This window comes from Podarcis gaigeae (assembly GCF_964106915.1).
Source record: "Podarcis gaigeae genome assembly, chromosome: 11".
Classification (NCBI taxonomy): domain Eukaryota; kingdom Metazoa; phylum Chordata; class Lepidosauria; order Squamata; family Lacertidae; genus Podarcis; species Podarcis gaigeae.
The window spans coordinates 28,212,855-28,229,546 of NC_139687.1; the positions used below are offsets into that span (position 1 = coordinate 28,212,855).

General features: G+C 39.8%; 1 protein-coding gene across 6 annotated transcripts in view; it reads right to left on the reverse strand.

The window, feature by feature from the left end:
• RHOBTB3 (Rho related BTB domain containing 3) overlaps window positions 1-16,692 on the reverse strand; it is a 34,960-nt gene that overhangs the window by 8,742 nt on the left and 9,526 nt on the right. For all 6 annotated transcript variants that reach the window (XR_014556082.1, XM_083702356.1, XM_083702355.1 and 3 more), the window contains 7 exons: window positions 16,409-16,601; window positions 12,571-12,722; window positions 8,873-8,984; window positions 7,493-7,858; window positions 6,094-6,206; window positions 4,911-5,031; window positions 882-1,055 (listed from right to left, as the gene is read on the reverse strand). Coding sequence is in view for 5 of the 6 variants with exons in the window: in XM_083702356.1 (XP_083558482.1) it covers window positions 882-1,055; window positions 4,911-5,031; window positions 6,094-6,206; window positions 7,493-7,858; window positions 8,873-8,984; window positions 12,571-12,722; window positions 16,409-16,601 (1,231 nt within the window). In the remaining variant the exon portion in view is untranslated. The remainder of the gene's footprint in view (window positions 1-881; window positions 1,056-4,910; window positions 5,032-6,093; window positions 6,207-7,492; window positions 7,859-8,872; window positions 8,985-12,570; window positions 12,723-16,408; window positions 16,602-16,692) is intronic.

The following is a 16,692-nucleotide window of genomic DNA, read 5'->3' on the forward strand; positions in this document are numbered from 1 at the left end:
CTTTCTGGTCACACCACCATTAACCATGTCAATAAAACAAGGAGAAAGCTTAAAAAAAATTAACATTATTGTATTATAGTATTACAGCACCATAATAGATTAATGTTATAATATTTTGGTGATAATGATGTTAAACCCTTCTCTCTCTTGGGCTAGAAAAACACTTTACCACTAATTAAAATACTGATAAAAAAAGGAAAGATCACAAAAAGGTGCCCACCACAAAGTAAATGTATGCTAAGGTTCAACTGTCACAACAACTATGCCACACTGTTGTGGACAAAACATGGAGGGATAATAGAAAAAACCATCATACTCCTGGGAGTGTGAAAAGTCAATTACAATTCTGCCTGTAGCTTCCAACAAAAGAGCAGTAACTGAGTAGCACTAGGAGTTACTCATATTGAAGCTGGCCTGAAGTAAGCCTTTAAAAGGTAATGCAGGAATGCCCAGAAATATTTTTACCCAATATCAAAAAATCCAAGGTTAAGAACCAGAAAATTCAAAAGGTACAACACTATGCAAAATGTACTCAGCAGCAAGTCCACTTAGTTCTTAATAACTATACTTAAGACTACAGCTGTGCAGAGTATATGCAAGTATACTCAGAAGTAAGTTCCATGGTGTTAAATGGAATTTACTGTATTTTTCCATGTATAAGACTAGGTTCTTCTAACCAAAAAATTAGGTTTAAAATTGGGGTTCGTCTTATACACAGGTAGTGTATACACGAAAAAATATGGTACTTCCAGTGAAGTCTGCACAGGATTGCAGCCTTGCTCAGCCGTAGAAGAAAAATGATATGATTGTATCTACTTCTGTTCCCTCTTCCTTCACCAGAAGTATATGAATATACAAAAAAAGCTTAAATATTTGTTTACCTGGACAACAGGAGTCCGTATACAGATACTCTAGAAAGGACAAGAAAGTGTCTTTGGAAATCCCATAAACTGGAACCAGAAAACTATTAGATTCTGCATAGTTACCGCTGAACATAGCCGCCATTACCTCACAGCGAGCCACGAGGACTGCTCTGTGAGCGGGCACTGTAGCACCTGCAAGAAGAGGGGTGGGGGAGAGAAAGAAAACCAAGGCAATGATTTCAACATTTTTATGCTGAAATGTATTTAAGTTAGGGATGTGGAATCTGTGGCACTCTAGATGCTATTGGACTACAGGGTTGATGGCAGTTACATGTATAATGTTTCTCATCCCTAATTTAAGAGCGATGTTTTTTTAAATTATTGAACACTGGTGTTTCAGGAAAAATTTGCCATTGTTAACAAATTCTACAATATAAAACAATATAAAGTGACAGGATTTATAGTGATGCCTTCACTTAATGGGATCTGAACCCACTGTCCATTTAGGATGAAATATTTGGTTTCTGGATCTACTCTGGTTGCCTTCAGTACACCTAAGTTTACAATCCTCTACACATTTACTGCGGGAATCAGTCCAATTTAATTCAGTAGGTTTTACTTTTGAGTAAATATGCTTAAAATTATATGGCACACTGGCCTGAACCCAAATTCCGTAATTTATTGTACCAGCAAAGAAAAAGACTGTGTGTGTGCGCGCGCGTGCGTGTGTGTTTCTATTAATGCTGTCCATTGAAACTTTGTAATCTGTAGCACCAAACTGTAAATATGCTATCCATGTGTATAATGCAAATGTCTCAAGGAGGCTTCCACATCATCTGCAACCCTAACTATTCAGGGTTCCATATAGTATAGAAGGCTTTGTGCACTCAGATATTTGAGTAAAGATTCCCACCCAGCCGATGTGTATCCTGTAGACAGAGATGCCTGAGAGCAGGGCTACTCAGCACTAGTATCAGGGACAGAGTTATATTCTTCTTTGCTGCAGCCCCACTCTTTCTTCACATGATCAATTCAGTTTTGAATAAAATGCCTGAATTAGGGCTTAATTCTTTGGAAAAAGCCCTGATAGAAGCAAAGTGACATTTGCTCTGCAATAGAAAGACTTCTAAATGGCTCCAGCATTTCACATTTCTAATACATTGATCTGCAGCAGTATGAGAGAAATAATGCACTGGTGAGGCATTTACCTATAATTTTATTCATCTCTAGGCCTAACTTACGAGTACTTAAGTATTTAAAATGCACAATCAGAGGCTCATTTTTTAAAATAACTGTTTCAGGCTCAAAACTGTCTTAGTGCCATGCTCTATGACTTGGAACTATTGGTTTAATCCTTGGGATCCTTCAGTAAGGAAGGAATAGCACTTTTCACATACTCAGAGGTACTCCTATTATTATTGGAATAAAAAAGTCTCAGGGACTGATCTGTGTGTCCTGACAAAAATCTGGATACAATCTGGTAAACACAACAGCACTCTTTTGTGCAGTACATTCTTAAATTAGGTGTTTTTAGCTCTAAAGACAAAACACTTTAAAAAGTACAAATTCATTTTCATTGTGTTCTGTTTCTAATAGATGGTTGCACTCTTGTTAATATGAATATATTCCTCTGTGGCATTTGTTTGAGACAAGCAATGAAACCTATTGTTCTCTCAACTTCCTACAAGAATTGTCCAAAGAGTGGCCCTTAGAACTGAGCTGTCTGTCTCACCAAGCTGTGCATTTGTATTTTGTTCTCCTTTCAAAGGACTGTTTGTTTTCTCTGCATACTGAAGGCGGCATCTAGAAAAGAATTCCCTTGTACGCATGTGCCTAGTTCATAGAGATTCAGACTTGGCTGTGGCTTTTCAAAGCTGAAAGCAAAATAATTAAACAACTCTTTAATCCTGTGCAAGCAGAAGTTTGAAGTTGATAAAAAATACTTGCCACTACTTGCAGCAAAAACTGCAAGGTTTTTAGCGGAGGCAATTAGAATAAGATCTATTATTTGATTATTGATGTAAACCTCCAAAATGTATTTGGTATAGTTAAGTTTTTACCTCTTTCTTGAGTACAGTTTATTTTATTGCTATGGCTAGTGGCTGATGCAAATAAATATTCTTCTGATTCTTGCCACTACTCCTGTCTGTGTATAGGCATAGAAGTAGTTAAGGGTTGCAATTCTGTACAAAATCCTGCTTAAATCCAACTGAAGTCAATGAGATTAGGCACTGTTAATAGTACACAGGACAGCAAATAAAGGTCCATGACTGGCAATGCAAAAATGAAGAAATGCCAGTATCATCTGTAAAGGCAGCTGTGTTGGCGTATAAGAAAATTAGGCCAATATATAGGCCAACCAAAATAGCACAAGTTAGAATTGCAAGTTTTTGAGTTTTACAGAACTGTTCATCAAGCTAGATGGCAAACAGAGCAATGTGGGGACAGGTGGGTGATTTCTTTTTTATTGCTTGGTTGCTGTTGAATACATGGAGTTTGAATCTGGACATAGTCTTACAATGGAATGGGGGGGGGGCACTAGCAGACATTAACATGAGGCTATTTAGGTGCTATGTGGCTCTCACCTTCACTAATATAAGGCCTGCGTCCTGGCTGAGAAGTGGTGCCAGGATAGGTGCTGATTTCCTGCGAGAGCTTGTGAGGTGTCAGCAAAGTCTTGAAAGATTTCTAGGAGTGCAAAATATCTCTTGAGATCTGAGAGAGATCTTGCAAGCTCTTTCACGGACCAATGCCACCACTGCTTCTCCACAAGCGGTGACGCAGCTGGTGGTACAGCTGCAGTGCCACCTGTAGGTGGCTAAGTGGTGGTGAGTGTCCCACTGGTAGTGTGGCACTTCCTTAAGGTTTGCCTTAAGTGGCAAAACAGGATGTACCACCCCTGATCTCAGGATTCTAGAGCTGTCAGCTCTGAGGGAAGGCAGGCAAGGGTCCACAGTCCAGGTGGGGCTCGCTAGCTCAGGGAGGAGGTGTGTGATTCCTTGGCTGGAGAAGGCTCAGGTGAGGGTCAGATGCCTTGTCAAGCCCAGAAGCTGTAACAGGCCTGCGTCATGGTTTCCACCTACTAAGAAACCTGTGTGTTTTGCCTAAGGTTGGAGACAGACCTGTATAACAGACAATTCTTGAGTTTTGAGGGATCAGGTATCGGCCACATTTATGATTCTTTTTCCCAGCTGACCCCTAACCATTCTCATACTACCTCCTTCCCCATTGTTTTGAGATTTTGATCAGATACAGTGGAACCTCAATTGTTGAAAGCTTCTGAAGTAGAAAGCTCTGACAACCTGGTGAATGCTTCTGTTTTCGAATGCGCCTCAGAAGTCGAATGGCTTCCAAGGTGCGTTTCTCCATTTTTTCAATGGGTTTTGCCAACTGGCAATTGCACCTTGGTTGTCAAATGTTTCAGAAGTCCAATGGTCTTCCAGAACGGATTACATCTGACAACCATGGTTCAACTGCTCCATGGCTTTAAAATCAGCTTTAAAAAAATGTTTCCTCCTTCCCATATCCCACTTCTCTGTTTTTACCATCTAGCCTGCTGAAAAGTTCTGGGAGACCTGGAAGCTTTGAAACTATTTTGTGATTATTTTAGACAGCCTACTAAAGGCACTGCTGTAATTGGGATTTTGCAGTATAATCAAATATCAAATGAGATTCCCCCCCCTCTCCTATCATACATTCGGCTTTGAAACATTTTCGCAACACTATAATAAATATTGCTGGAAACCACAGGAGGGAAGAGTGCTCTTGTACTCGAATCCTGCTTGCAAGTTTTTCACAGGCATCTAGTTGGTCATTGTGGGAACAGGATGCTGGACTAGATGGGCCATTGGCCTGATCCAGGAGGCTCTTCTTATGATAGGCTCTTACATATTGAATTCTCCCTCGTATTATAGATCATGAAAGCATATTGATGATGCCACTCATTTTTATTGAAATAGTTATTCAATTTATCACCAGGAGGTATTTTATCATTGTTTGACTATTTAAAGGGAAAAGGTGGGGAAACAAATGAGATGCGCTTAATACCTTGTATTTTGAACATGACATCAGCTAATACAGTTGTGTTAAAGAAGAGCCTGAGAGAGCTGTTACATAACTGCAGGGGCCTTTTTGACAAATATGATCTGCAATTTCTTGAGCTGTTAACCTGAAAAAGGAAAAGACAGGAGAACATGTGAGTGCCAATGCTTTTTAAGTGCCTGCCTTTGTTCCTGCTTTTGTAGCAAACGATATGAAACCACTGAGCCTGGTTTTTTTCACTTTGTTCACGACTGATCAGCAACATCTGTTGCACTTTCAAAAGCTTTTCCTCCATTTGCATTTCTACTACCATAAATAGGGATCTCACAATGGTTCTTACTCTAAATATGTAGCCTGCCATTGTAAACTCCCCACCACCCTGGGGATGCATATAGCGTCCCACAGACCATAATTCTGACACAGGGTAGTAATCAATATTTCCTCGCCAGTAGCAGACCCTGGCCCCTCACCTTTTGGGATGTTCCTCTAGCTAGACACCTAACATTGGGAAGATCAAGGGGGGAGGTTGTAAAAAGAAATGTAACATTCTCCTACGCATACATCGAATCCTGAACACGACACTTTGTTTCTGACTTGGGGGGCACAATCTATCACAAAGTTATTCTGCACCTATCTTGTTGTGCAAAAGACCACCCACGCACATTGTGTCCCAGCCTTGGGTCAGATGAGTGTGTCTCTCTTAAAGGTATCCAAAAGCTGGCAGCCTGAGACAGCTACTTCACCTAGCGAGACGGTAGGGCTGCTTCTGCATCAACATTCATAAACAAAATAAAGTAATGCTCCCTTATATGAACCAAATATTTTCCCCTTTGAAACCTGACACTTGTTAGCATTTAAGCTTCCCATAGCTGCATTTTAAACTCTTTCATTGTTAGGAAAAATATTAATAAATAAATAATTGTTTAATAAGGATTGTTTTTGAATACTCTGTCATCATCTCCCCTGAGTTATTAAATCCACATATTCAAAAAGTTTATAATCTTTCCAATTGCTGAATTCACCATCTTCCCTTATTTCTATAGCCTAACTAATACTGAACTTAATGGTGAGTCATTTGGACTCAGCACCCTTTCTTGATAAATATTGTATCTAGGGGATACAAACCACTCCATCTGGTCCTTTTTGCAATCCAATAAGTGCAACTGAAAGATAAAAGAATGTGGCTTACCTTTCCTGGAATTTTCAAGATACATTTTACTCTCTCAAGAACAAGCTCAACGTTCCCAAGATCCTTCAGCTTCTTTTTGATATGTTCTTCTAATAGTTCCCATTGGAAAGCACCTGTGGAGATGAGATAAACAATACTGTACTTCTAGGCTATGGCTCCTCTCAGACTATCAGTTTTTTAGATCTAGAAATGCAGTTATTACCAATATGTGCTGCACACAACCCAAGCATCTTCTCAGGGGGTGGCATTTCTGCCGCAGGGACACTGCATTTTTATATCACTGAAAGAACTATATTTGGTACCTGGGAAAAGGAAAACCTCGCCTCTCCACATGCCCGAATAGCAAAGTCACTGTTATTGTGCTTGATGTTAGTAATGTGGGTGTCATCGGCACTAATAAGACTTCCCTAGGGTGTGAATGGCAAGAAGTGGCAAAACTACCTCTCCAGTTCCTGACTTTTAAATAAAAGTATGCAATGCAAAGAAATAATTAGAATTGGAGAGGAGGAATCTGTTTGCCCTTGAACAACTGGCCTTGCAAAGGTTGTGAAGTTGCATCCTTCAATGCACACATACACAACAACAACATTTCAGCATCAGACTTGGAAGAAAATACACGTTTAGACATGACGCCTAGATTCAGAGTTCTGCATGTGTTTTGATGCATAAACAGATTTCCTGGAGAATATGGCATCCCCACCTAGTGCAATAAACCCAATAGGCATGTGACTGGAGTTGTCCTCAAACACACTGAAAGGAACAGTCCTTTCAAGAGCAAGAACTCCATGTGTAGACAGGAGCACACAAGTTTAAGGAATCTTAGGGAAGTAAAATTGGGTACAATCCACCAAAGAGTGCCACTGCATTATTTCCATTTTGTTTGTTTGTTTCCTTCTTCAAAGGCTCTTGACTGCAATAGCTTGGTGGATTGCACCTCCTTAGTTGAGTAACCAAGTGCCAAAGTCTATCATCTCCATGTTTGGTCATCAATATCACTTTTCCTCCATCACCACTATTCAGCAAAAGTTCTTAAAATATGTAATAATCAGAAAACAACAAAAATGATGAGAATGGGATAGTCTGGTGCCCAACCAACTTAAATTGTGCAAACAAAAGTTCTGGCAACATTTATACTTCCCACTGAACTCTCCATTAAAAAAAAATCCCTACATAAAAGAACACCAGACATTTGGAATAAAAGTTTTCAGACAGTCTACTCCCTGACATGCTAGTAATCTGTATGCATCTACTTCAAGTCTGAAGTGGTTAAGTTCAGGTGCAGATTTATTACAACAACGAGAACTAGGCCTCTAGCGAGATGGTATGCAGCCCCATTGCAGTAGGTTAGCTCTTTCTTGCTAAAAGACAAAAAACAGCCAGAACCATTCTGACAGGATACCTGAGTAAATGAAGTGCAGAATGTCTGACAAACAAGAACAGAAGAAAGAGTCTTTAACAATGACTCTTACTGGTGAGTTGCATGATGAGTTGTGGTTTAAAACAGGAAGCACAGCTTGCCGGTTTGCTGCAAAGAGGGTCTGGGCAGTTCGAATGATGGAGGAATCCTGAATGTCTGCTGGACTCTTCACATTAAAGAGTAACATGAACACATGGCTAACAGAGCACAGAACAATCCTGTGAGCTTCTGCTACTTCCTTCAAGTCTTCAGAATAAAATACCACATCTGCACACTGGCAACAGAACAGCAGGTTATGTAAATCGGAGTCATAATGCGAGGCTTCACCTTTTAAGATTGGCATTTTTTCTAAAATAAAACCAAAAAAATAGAAATCATGAATAAACTGTTTGTAACTCCAAATTTGCACTAGGCACAATGCAAACAAAAGCATTTTTATTCCCTGGGACTGGATTAAATGAGGACATAACTGCCCTAAATACATTTCTCTTTACTACACTTTGGCCATCAAAGGAAACCCAATTTTTCTAACTTCTCAGGTTAATACAAACTGTAAAAACATTTACTAAAAAATTAGATGTTTCTGAAATTAATCATTGGAGAATTGCTTTAACTTCAGTTCTTTTAAACGATATAGCCAAAGGACTGTGAGGATAAAAGGCTGCATACTCACAAAGGCCAAACTACGTTTTATACTGAACATCACCAGCAACTGCTTGTAATAGTGAAAAAAATGCAGAACATTCTGATGTCAGGGTAAATTGTACTAGATTGCCAGAGGAGTCTGAGGAGCTACACAGCATTTTTGACAGCAGCCATGCACTTAACGTAATCAGAGTTCAAGAAACTCACCTGATTCCTCATTATGGGCCAGGGCCCTTTTGCCATCTGGCCAGTAGAGGATGTGGGGTGGGGTAGAAAATAATACCAGTGGAGCATGAATAACAAAAGCTGTTAGGTGCCAGAGAACTTGCAGCTGGCTTCTATTCAGACACTGGCACCAGTACTATAAATATTTGTTGTAGTTCATACTTTCCTCTAGGCCCTGAAGCCCCTCTGCTGCAGCAAGCCTGCCAGGAGTTAGTCCCAAAACAGGGCATTCCAGGGATAGGGCAGCCTATGGTCTACTAGAGCCCTCCATCCCCCTGAGTGATCCTAGGATCAGACCCATCAACTACACAAGTATAAAGCTACTGTGTTAATTTCTCTTCCATTGAAATGGGAGGGTTTGTCAAAAACACACTCAAAAGAACCATAAAAAGAAGACCCCCATCCCTGACAGCACAGGCCAGCAGGGCTTTAAAACTGATAAATTCTCCCTCCATCTCCTGCCACTTAGATGTGCTCTGTTGGAAATTATACCTGGCTGATCAAGTTGAGGTGGCTTAACTCCATGGCACTTATGGCTTTTTTTCCTTTTCTTCATTTTTTCAGAAGATTTCTGATTCAAGCTTTGTATCATAAAATATTCCAGCTAAAATAAAATATACACATATATATTTACTTAGCCTTCTTAGATTTATTTAAGAAGCCACAGCAGATCAATTATGGTTAAATGCTGATTGGACACTTTAATCAATTAGAAAGATAACAAATTTCTTATGTACCTTTTCATACAAAAGCAGGAGCACTGAACATTTAGAAGATATTAAGCAAAGTAGAAAGGATGACTCCTATGTTAGTGGAGTTAGTTTGATGTTAGTGGCAGGGAGTTTGGCTGTTTCAGAACTGACCAGAACTGACCAAGAGTCCAAATCTCCATGTGGTTTTTATCCTTTCTCCCATTAAATTAGCTTCATCTGCCGAGTACAAGAAACAGGGCATTTCCTCCAGCAGCCTCTACGTTTATTATGGAATTCCCTGCCAGTGGAAATGCAATAAGCCTCCTCCTCTTTGAAATTTTAAACATTCTTTGAAAACGTTTTGTAGGAAGGCCTTTTATGTAAAGAGTGTTTAGGGTGCCCAATGCAAGAGAGGACTATTCTGGCTCCGCCCAAAACCAAACCACAGAGGCATTTACTTCCAAGTAAAGAAGTAAATCTTGATACAAACTTAGCAGCTAAGAAAGAACATAAACTAGTCCATAGTTTTGCATACACTCGACAGGCTGCAGAGCTGGCTTTCTCTGTATGGAAGTAGACTCTAGAGCTCACAGGTACATGCCAGTCCCTATGCCCATGCTTATGAGTGCCTTGCCATAGTTCTGCTAGGTGCTGTGTTGTGCACTGAGCCCCCTTGGTGCAGCAATGGGTGCCTCATAAGCCTCTTTGAAGGAAGAACATGAAAATCATCCAAACTTGATGAAATGAGGTATTGTTTATTATACCACAAATCTTTAAAAGATTAGTCTTTATCATTCCTGCTTCAAAATAACACTAATAGAAATTAGTACAAGGAAGGAACACCATGCCCAAAGTGCTTATAGAATAAATTTAGTAGGCAAAGCCAAGCAAATGAGGACAGCTCTCACAGATGTTAATTTAAAAACAATAACAAATCAACATAATATGTATTCAATTAGCTCCCTCACAGCTAAATTACTACTCTGCACATTAACTATCCTGTTTTCCATGGGAGAAACCTAACGTCTATTGAAGTTCATTTTTAAAGTAGCTGATTCAACAGACAAACTAAAGTGCCTGCTGACTGCAAACCAAACTGCAGAAATCTTAAAACAGGCTCACTTCCAATACACAATTAAGATTGGCAAATCCATTAATGGCACTAAATATTGTTTCCCAGAAATAATTTGGAATCTATTGCTACTGTTTTCAAGACAGTGATTCATTTGAGAATGTCATTTGCTCTATGATCTTGGGTGTAATCTGTATCCATTCAAACCATTTCTTTAAAAAAATCTGATATGGCTAGCCAATGGCTAATGTAATTAATGAACTGAAATGAACTATTTATCACTTTAGAGACCTTTTAAATTAATAGCCCAATCCTCTGAATGTCTACTCAGAAGAAAGATTAATTACCAGGAAAATGTGCATATAACGGCAGCCTAAATCATTTTTAAACTAGTTGTGGCATGTGAGGGAATTGCCACTGTACCATCCTCAAAGCTGCTGTTTGCCAAGACTGGGATGAGGAAGGACAGGTTGGTGATGCACATGTGCTAGGCCCACTGCTACCAGAGGTGTACCTAGGCTACTTTGTGACCTTGGCAAGGAGATGTATCAGCGCCACCCCTCTGAAGAGATATATTGAGGAGATATATTGGTTCCTCTGAAGCCAGGAGAGACCATGGACCCAAAATTCAAAAACTTTGCTTTACATCACCTATTGCACTCTGCCAGTTGTTTCTTCCTTGGCCACTGGAGTTGGGTCTGCTCTGCACCTCCTCCTCCTCCACTGGTCCATCTCCCTGATTTCCTCCCTCCCTCTGGTTCCTGCTTTCCCTTCTGCCTTCTTCCACCCTCCCTTCCTTTTTCCGCCTCCTGCAACTCTCACCCTGCCTCTTCTTTCTTCCATCTGAGCCCTCACACGTCTAATAGCACCACCACCCATTGGGGAGGGGCCCCCAGCAAGTGACTGGATTCTATTGCAAAGGAACCCAGAGGAGTCTTGCCCAGCCGCTCAGAAAAGAGAGCACAGATGGGCTCTGACAGGGCCGTCTTAAGCATATCTGGTGCCGTGGTGCAAAGATCCCTCCGGCACGCTGTCCCCCTCCATTTCCCAGAGCTGTTGACCTTTTCCCAAGCCTTTGTGGGGATCGCTCTCCTCCCGCGAAGGCTTGGGAGGCAAGCTGCCCGCCCGCCAGCCATATGGTTGACGGGGCACAGCTGGCGGGTGTGCAGGGAAAGGGGAGGCCGCCAGCAAAGCCACGCAGCTCCCCCACTCACTGGGGCGCCCCTGAGAGGCTAGCGCCCTGGCACAACGCGCCAGTAAGCCCAATAGGAAAGACGGCTTTGGGCTCTGAGCCACTCTAAGTGGCACAATTTTTGTGCCCTCATGGGCCTGCGTCCTTAGCAGGGGCCAAGCCAACCAACCCTTACGTATATCCCTGAATGCCACCACCAGCCCATTGCTTCCACTGCCCTGTCCATACTAATCAGCGGCAGTGTTGCCCCAGCTAGGAGTATACAACAACAGCACTTCTTACATATTGCAACTGCACAAAATCCATCCGTAACAGTAGTACCTCAGGTTATAGATGCTTCGGGTTACAGACGCTTCAGGTTACAAACTCCGCTAACCAGGAAGTGGTTGCTCCAGGTTAAGAACTTTGCCCCAGGATAAGAACAGAAATCGTGCAGCAGCAGCAAGAGGCCCCATTAGAAAAGCATGTCTCAGGTTAAGAACCGTTTCAGGTTAAGAACGAACCTCTGGAACAAATCAAGTTCTTAACCCGAGGTACCACTGTAATCGCTTACTAGGAGCAAGTCCCACTGAATTCAAAGGCACTTGTGTTTCAAAAAGAATGTTCATGATAGTGCTGCAACACTTTTGCTGCATTTCAATTTAATTTAGTTCCACTCCTGCAAGTACTAATCATTACGTGTAGACTTTCTCCTTCCAAAATAGTGGACTTTGAACAATGAAGGAGGTGGCCTTAAAAATGGCTTGGAGAAGAGGTAGTGCAAGACTGTTGTCAGTGAAAATAACCCCACTTCCTAATATGATTTCCTGTGGTACCTTGAGCAAAATGTTCCAATCACACCGTTTATTTCACTTATACAATTTACCCTTGCAAACAACTCTGTCTGATAGCTTTAAGCTAAAGTTTAAACTGTCATAATGAGTTGCTACATTTATATCCCATCTTTCCTTCAAGGAGCTCAAGGTGTCATACAAGATTCTCCCCCTTCCCATTTTATCCTCTTAATAACCTTGTGAAGCATATTAGGCTAAGAGGGAGTGACTGACCTAGCTTCACAGCTGGGTGGCGAATATATATAATATGACCTATGTCATCCAATGGACTTCAGGTCAGAGCAGGGGCTGTGATCCTGAGTAGCCAATATCCATATCCATCCAAAAAAAATCATAGTCCAAATTTCAAAAGATATTTGAAATCTTACCATTTGATCATTCTGAGATTCTTTCCTACTTACCACTCCTCCAAAATATTTTCCTATGTAGAAATCATTGAGACTGTGCAGTTCCAAATATGTAGCTCCAAGGTCTTTAGCAAGCTGAATCCCTTCAGAAGCTGTAACACAGCTCCCTCTGTCTGAGATGCACAAAGGACAAGTGCAGGGAACTTCTGAGAAAACAAATTATTTATGCAAAATATTTTAATTACATTGGCTCTTCTTCAGTAGCTTCAAAATCATACTAAGGAATTAATAGCACATTCAGCAAGAGGTAAGATTTTTAAAACTATTAACAGCATAAATAATGCAACTACAAATGCAGAGCTACTCCAACAAGAATTAAACAATAATTTTCATGTTAATTATATCTTACTTTTCTTATTGCAAGCTATTTTTGAACATGGGTTGTATTCAACTAAATCCTACTCAGCGTAGATCCACTGAAATTAATGAACCTAGTAATGTATATTTACTTCAACAGGTCTACTCTGAGTTGGACTAGCACTGAATACTACCCCTTATCTTGTTATCCGCTGTTTGTCTGATGTATAACAGCTAAGGTTGCATCAAAGCTTTCTACAAAGATCCCTCCTGAAATGCAAATATGGCTTGCCAAAATGATTAATGTGCATGACACAGTATTCCCCCTCCAAAATGAAATTAAGCGTCTTATTATTTTCACTTCACTTTTCAATTTATCAAAAGTTTCAAAAATTTAAGACAAGTTTCAATGGTAGGCCATTATAAATAATAAGGCAAATAATGAGGAAAGCTTGTAACACTTTGCAAGGACACTTGCCAGACCACAATTTCCTTTAAATTGCAGTCAGCATGATATTACACAAGAATTCTGCATTCCTTACTAAGCAGTGTCAGTAGAACCACAGACAGAGTAAACAAGGCTCTGCAGACAGCATTATCTATTATTTTCATTGTTAACTGAAGGAAAAAGGTTCCCATAGAAAACAAACTTGGGCTGTTATAAATAAAAATATTTAAGTGCATTATTATATTGTATTATCAGTGTACATGGGACTGATATTCAAAAAGACAAGATCTTCTTGCCCCCTAAATTTAATCTCTAGTATGCCCTAGGATATATCAAATTGCCTATGAACCACATCAGATAATATTTCATGAAAAAGAAGACTGCTATCTACTGACAGTTCTTACTGTAAAAGCAGTGGTGCAGTCACACTGAAATAATCTCTCTTGGGTCATTTATATTCTGATTATCAACTACTCCAAATAACTTATTGCCTTGCACAAGCATGACAAAAATGACAAATATAAGGTTGGATCCAATGGTAGGCATGGTCAAAGCAGACCCACTAAAATTAATGGACATGACTAACTTAGGTCCAATAATTTTAAAGGGTCTATTCTGAGTATAATTCAATTTGATAGAACATAGATCTGTATATATAAATGCAGAGAGAGAGAAATTTGAGACATCGATACATTTTCACCAAGCATCAAGTTCATTACCAATGGATAATTTTCAAGGTTTACTTCATAGAGTTTGGCTAACATGCAACACAACCTTTTTATACTTTTAGTGTTAACTGCCCACAAGTATTCCAGTAAAGAAATTTCAATTGGGAATCAGGTATTACATAAATGAGGATAAATTGCAACCTTTTAAATAATAGGTATGATGAATATCAAACTGGTTCATATTATTACAATCTTACTGTGGTAGAAACTATTGTTGAATTTGATGGCATGTTTTCAGATAAAGTGGAATAGACTGTTTATTAACAGTGTGATCATACAAAGCAGTTTCATTCTTGTACATGTTCTCCTTTTTTACACAAATTTAATCTGGAAAAGTTTCCCCTTTTCCTTCATGTTGCTATTCAGTACAGTGGCATCATAGTTTTAACTAAAAAGCATTTCAAATAGTCTACCATATGGAAATGGTCTGCAAGGTATTGGGACCCATAATGCAACAAACCTTAAGAATTCAGTGGACTGCATTACAGCAACTATATTTAAAAAACCACTTAAAAGTAGCTGCAACTTACAACAATATAATGGACAAAAACATGACAATGTATTAAGTAATGAATAAACTTTTTAACAAATACTTCCCAATAAGAAATTACAGACTACTTTGATGCCACTACTTTCCAATAATCACATTAGCTTGGAAGGTACCAGAAGTAAGGAAGAAACAAAAACCTTTCCCCCCACTTTTGACACTGTATCAGATTTCACACAAATAATGCCTTCATCAGAATTCATTAAACATCATTAAAACTAAAAGTGCATAGCTCATAAACGCCCAAACAACATTCTAGGGGGCAGGAACGCTAATATGCCTGTCACTATGCCACAATAAATACATTATGTTAAAATTTCAATTTTCCTGTCAACCTGAAATAACCACTCAAAGATGCTACCCACTATGCCTCTGCCTGAATAAATGCTCTAGACAAGCCTCCTTCAGTTTCCACTGAGAGCAGGGTAATTTTGCCACCGATGTGTTTGGATCATTCAGTTGCTCATGATACAGATACACAGCAAAATTACCCATGAGGCATACCAAAATGGAGACATAAAGTAACACTACTCTGGGCCATGCTGAGTAAACCTTTTCATGAGTAAGGGCTCGAATCTGTATCTCAGCTATTAGAAGCTTGAGAAACAATGGCACAGCTAAAGTTATGACAATGGACTCTGCTCATGCAAAAGCTAAGGACGATGAGATTCAGAACAGATCTTCACATACACGAGAGAGAGATGTCGAGATCAAATGTGCAAAATCAGTTTTTACCATGTTTACCAATTTTTCAGAAGACGGCATTCATTGTTTCATCAGCCAGAGCATAAATTTCACCTAACAAACTTGTGCAGTGGGATAAATAGGCAGGGATTTGCCCAGAGCTTCATAGCTCAAAAGGGATTAAAGCCTCAGTCCAAGTTCAAGTCGAACACATCAGGCACCCTTTAAATAACTTTTTCATGAGTGGCTCCCACTTGGGCAGCGAATAATATTTTCGGTTCTAACTAGAGAAGTATCAGGAGGGGATGCAAATTTCATGGGGCAGGCACTTTTGATCAGCCCTGCCCATATGGTTGGATCATTTTAATGTAATTGCAACTGTGTAGGATCCACTCAAATAAGTTAAGCTCCTACACAGTCTGTGGGATCCCAGCAGACCACACACCTGACGGGTACCAATGTGGCTTCAGCACAGACAATACAGCCTGCATGACTTCAACTTCTGAATGCAAAGGTGACAGAGGTATGCCCTTTTAATAGAATCTCTTAGCTACTGGGATTGACCTACAGTATGTAAAGTCTATACTAAGGAAAGGAAATGATGTTAGGAAGTTACCTGTTACACACAGAACTGATACTGTGATAGAGTAGGCAAATGTTTGGCAAGTAATGCTAACAATGTAAAGAATTTTCCAAGCAAATGACTGATATGCAATGTCAATAAGCATTTTAATGTTGCAATCTTACCCACACTTGCTAAGGTATAAGCCCCACTGAACACTGTGGGACTTACTTTCAAGTCAATGTGCACAAGGAGTCTGCTGAAACATATCAAAAGCGGCAATTCTGAAACCAACTAAATTTGGCAAACTTGCATTTCATGGCTTAGCCCCAGTAACAGCACAAGAGTACACAAACCTAAGTGCTTTACTCAATCATGTAGAAGTGCAATTCTGGAACAAGTCTCTTGACTATAACAAATCTAACCAACAGTACAAATGTTTTGTGACCAAACATTAAGCGTATCATGATTGAACTAACAGCATAGTTTTCCCCCACCATGATTAACCCAACACTTAGTCTCATATTGGTACCTCAGCTGTTTATAAGATGAGCTCCAGCACATACCGTTTTGTCTTGCACCAACAGCAGAAATTATGACAGGAATTGAACAGTGGTTTAATGCTTTTTTTATCAGTGGTGCATAAATGTCCTTTACTTCTTGAAATGAAGACTTGTCATTTACAGAGTATTTAATCACAATGATATCTGCTTCTCCAATAAGGTTCCGAGATGTGTACCAGTCACTGTCAAAAATATCCTATACAAAACAAAAAGATGGAGCTAAATTCCATTTTCTATGGATCAAGAGCAACTGGCAAAATAGTCCTCCACACAAAGGTAATACAAAA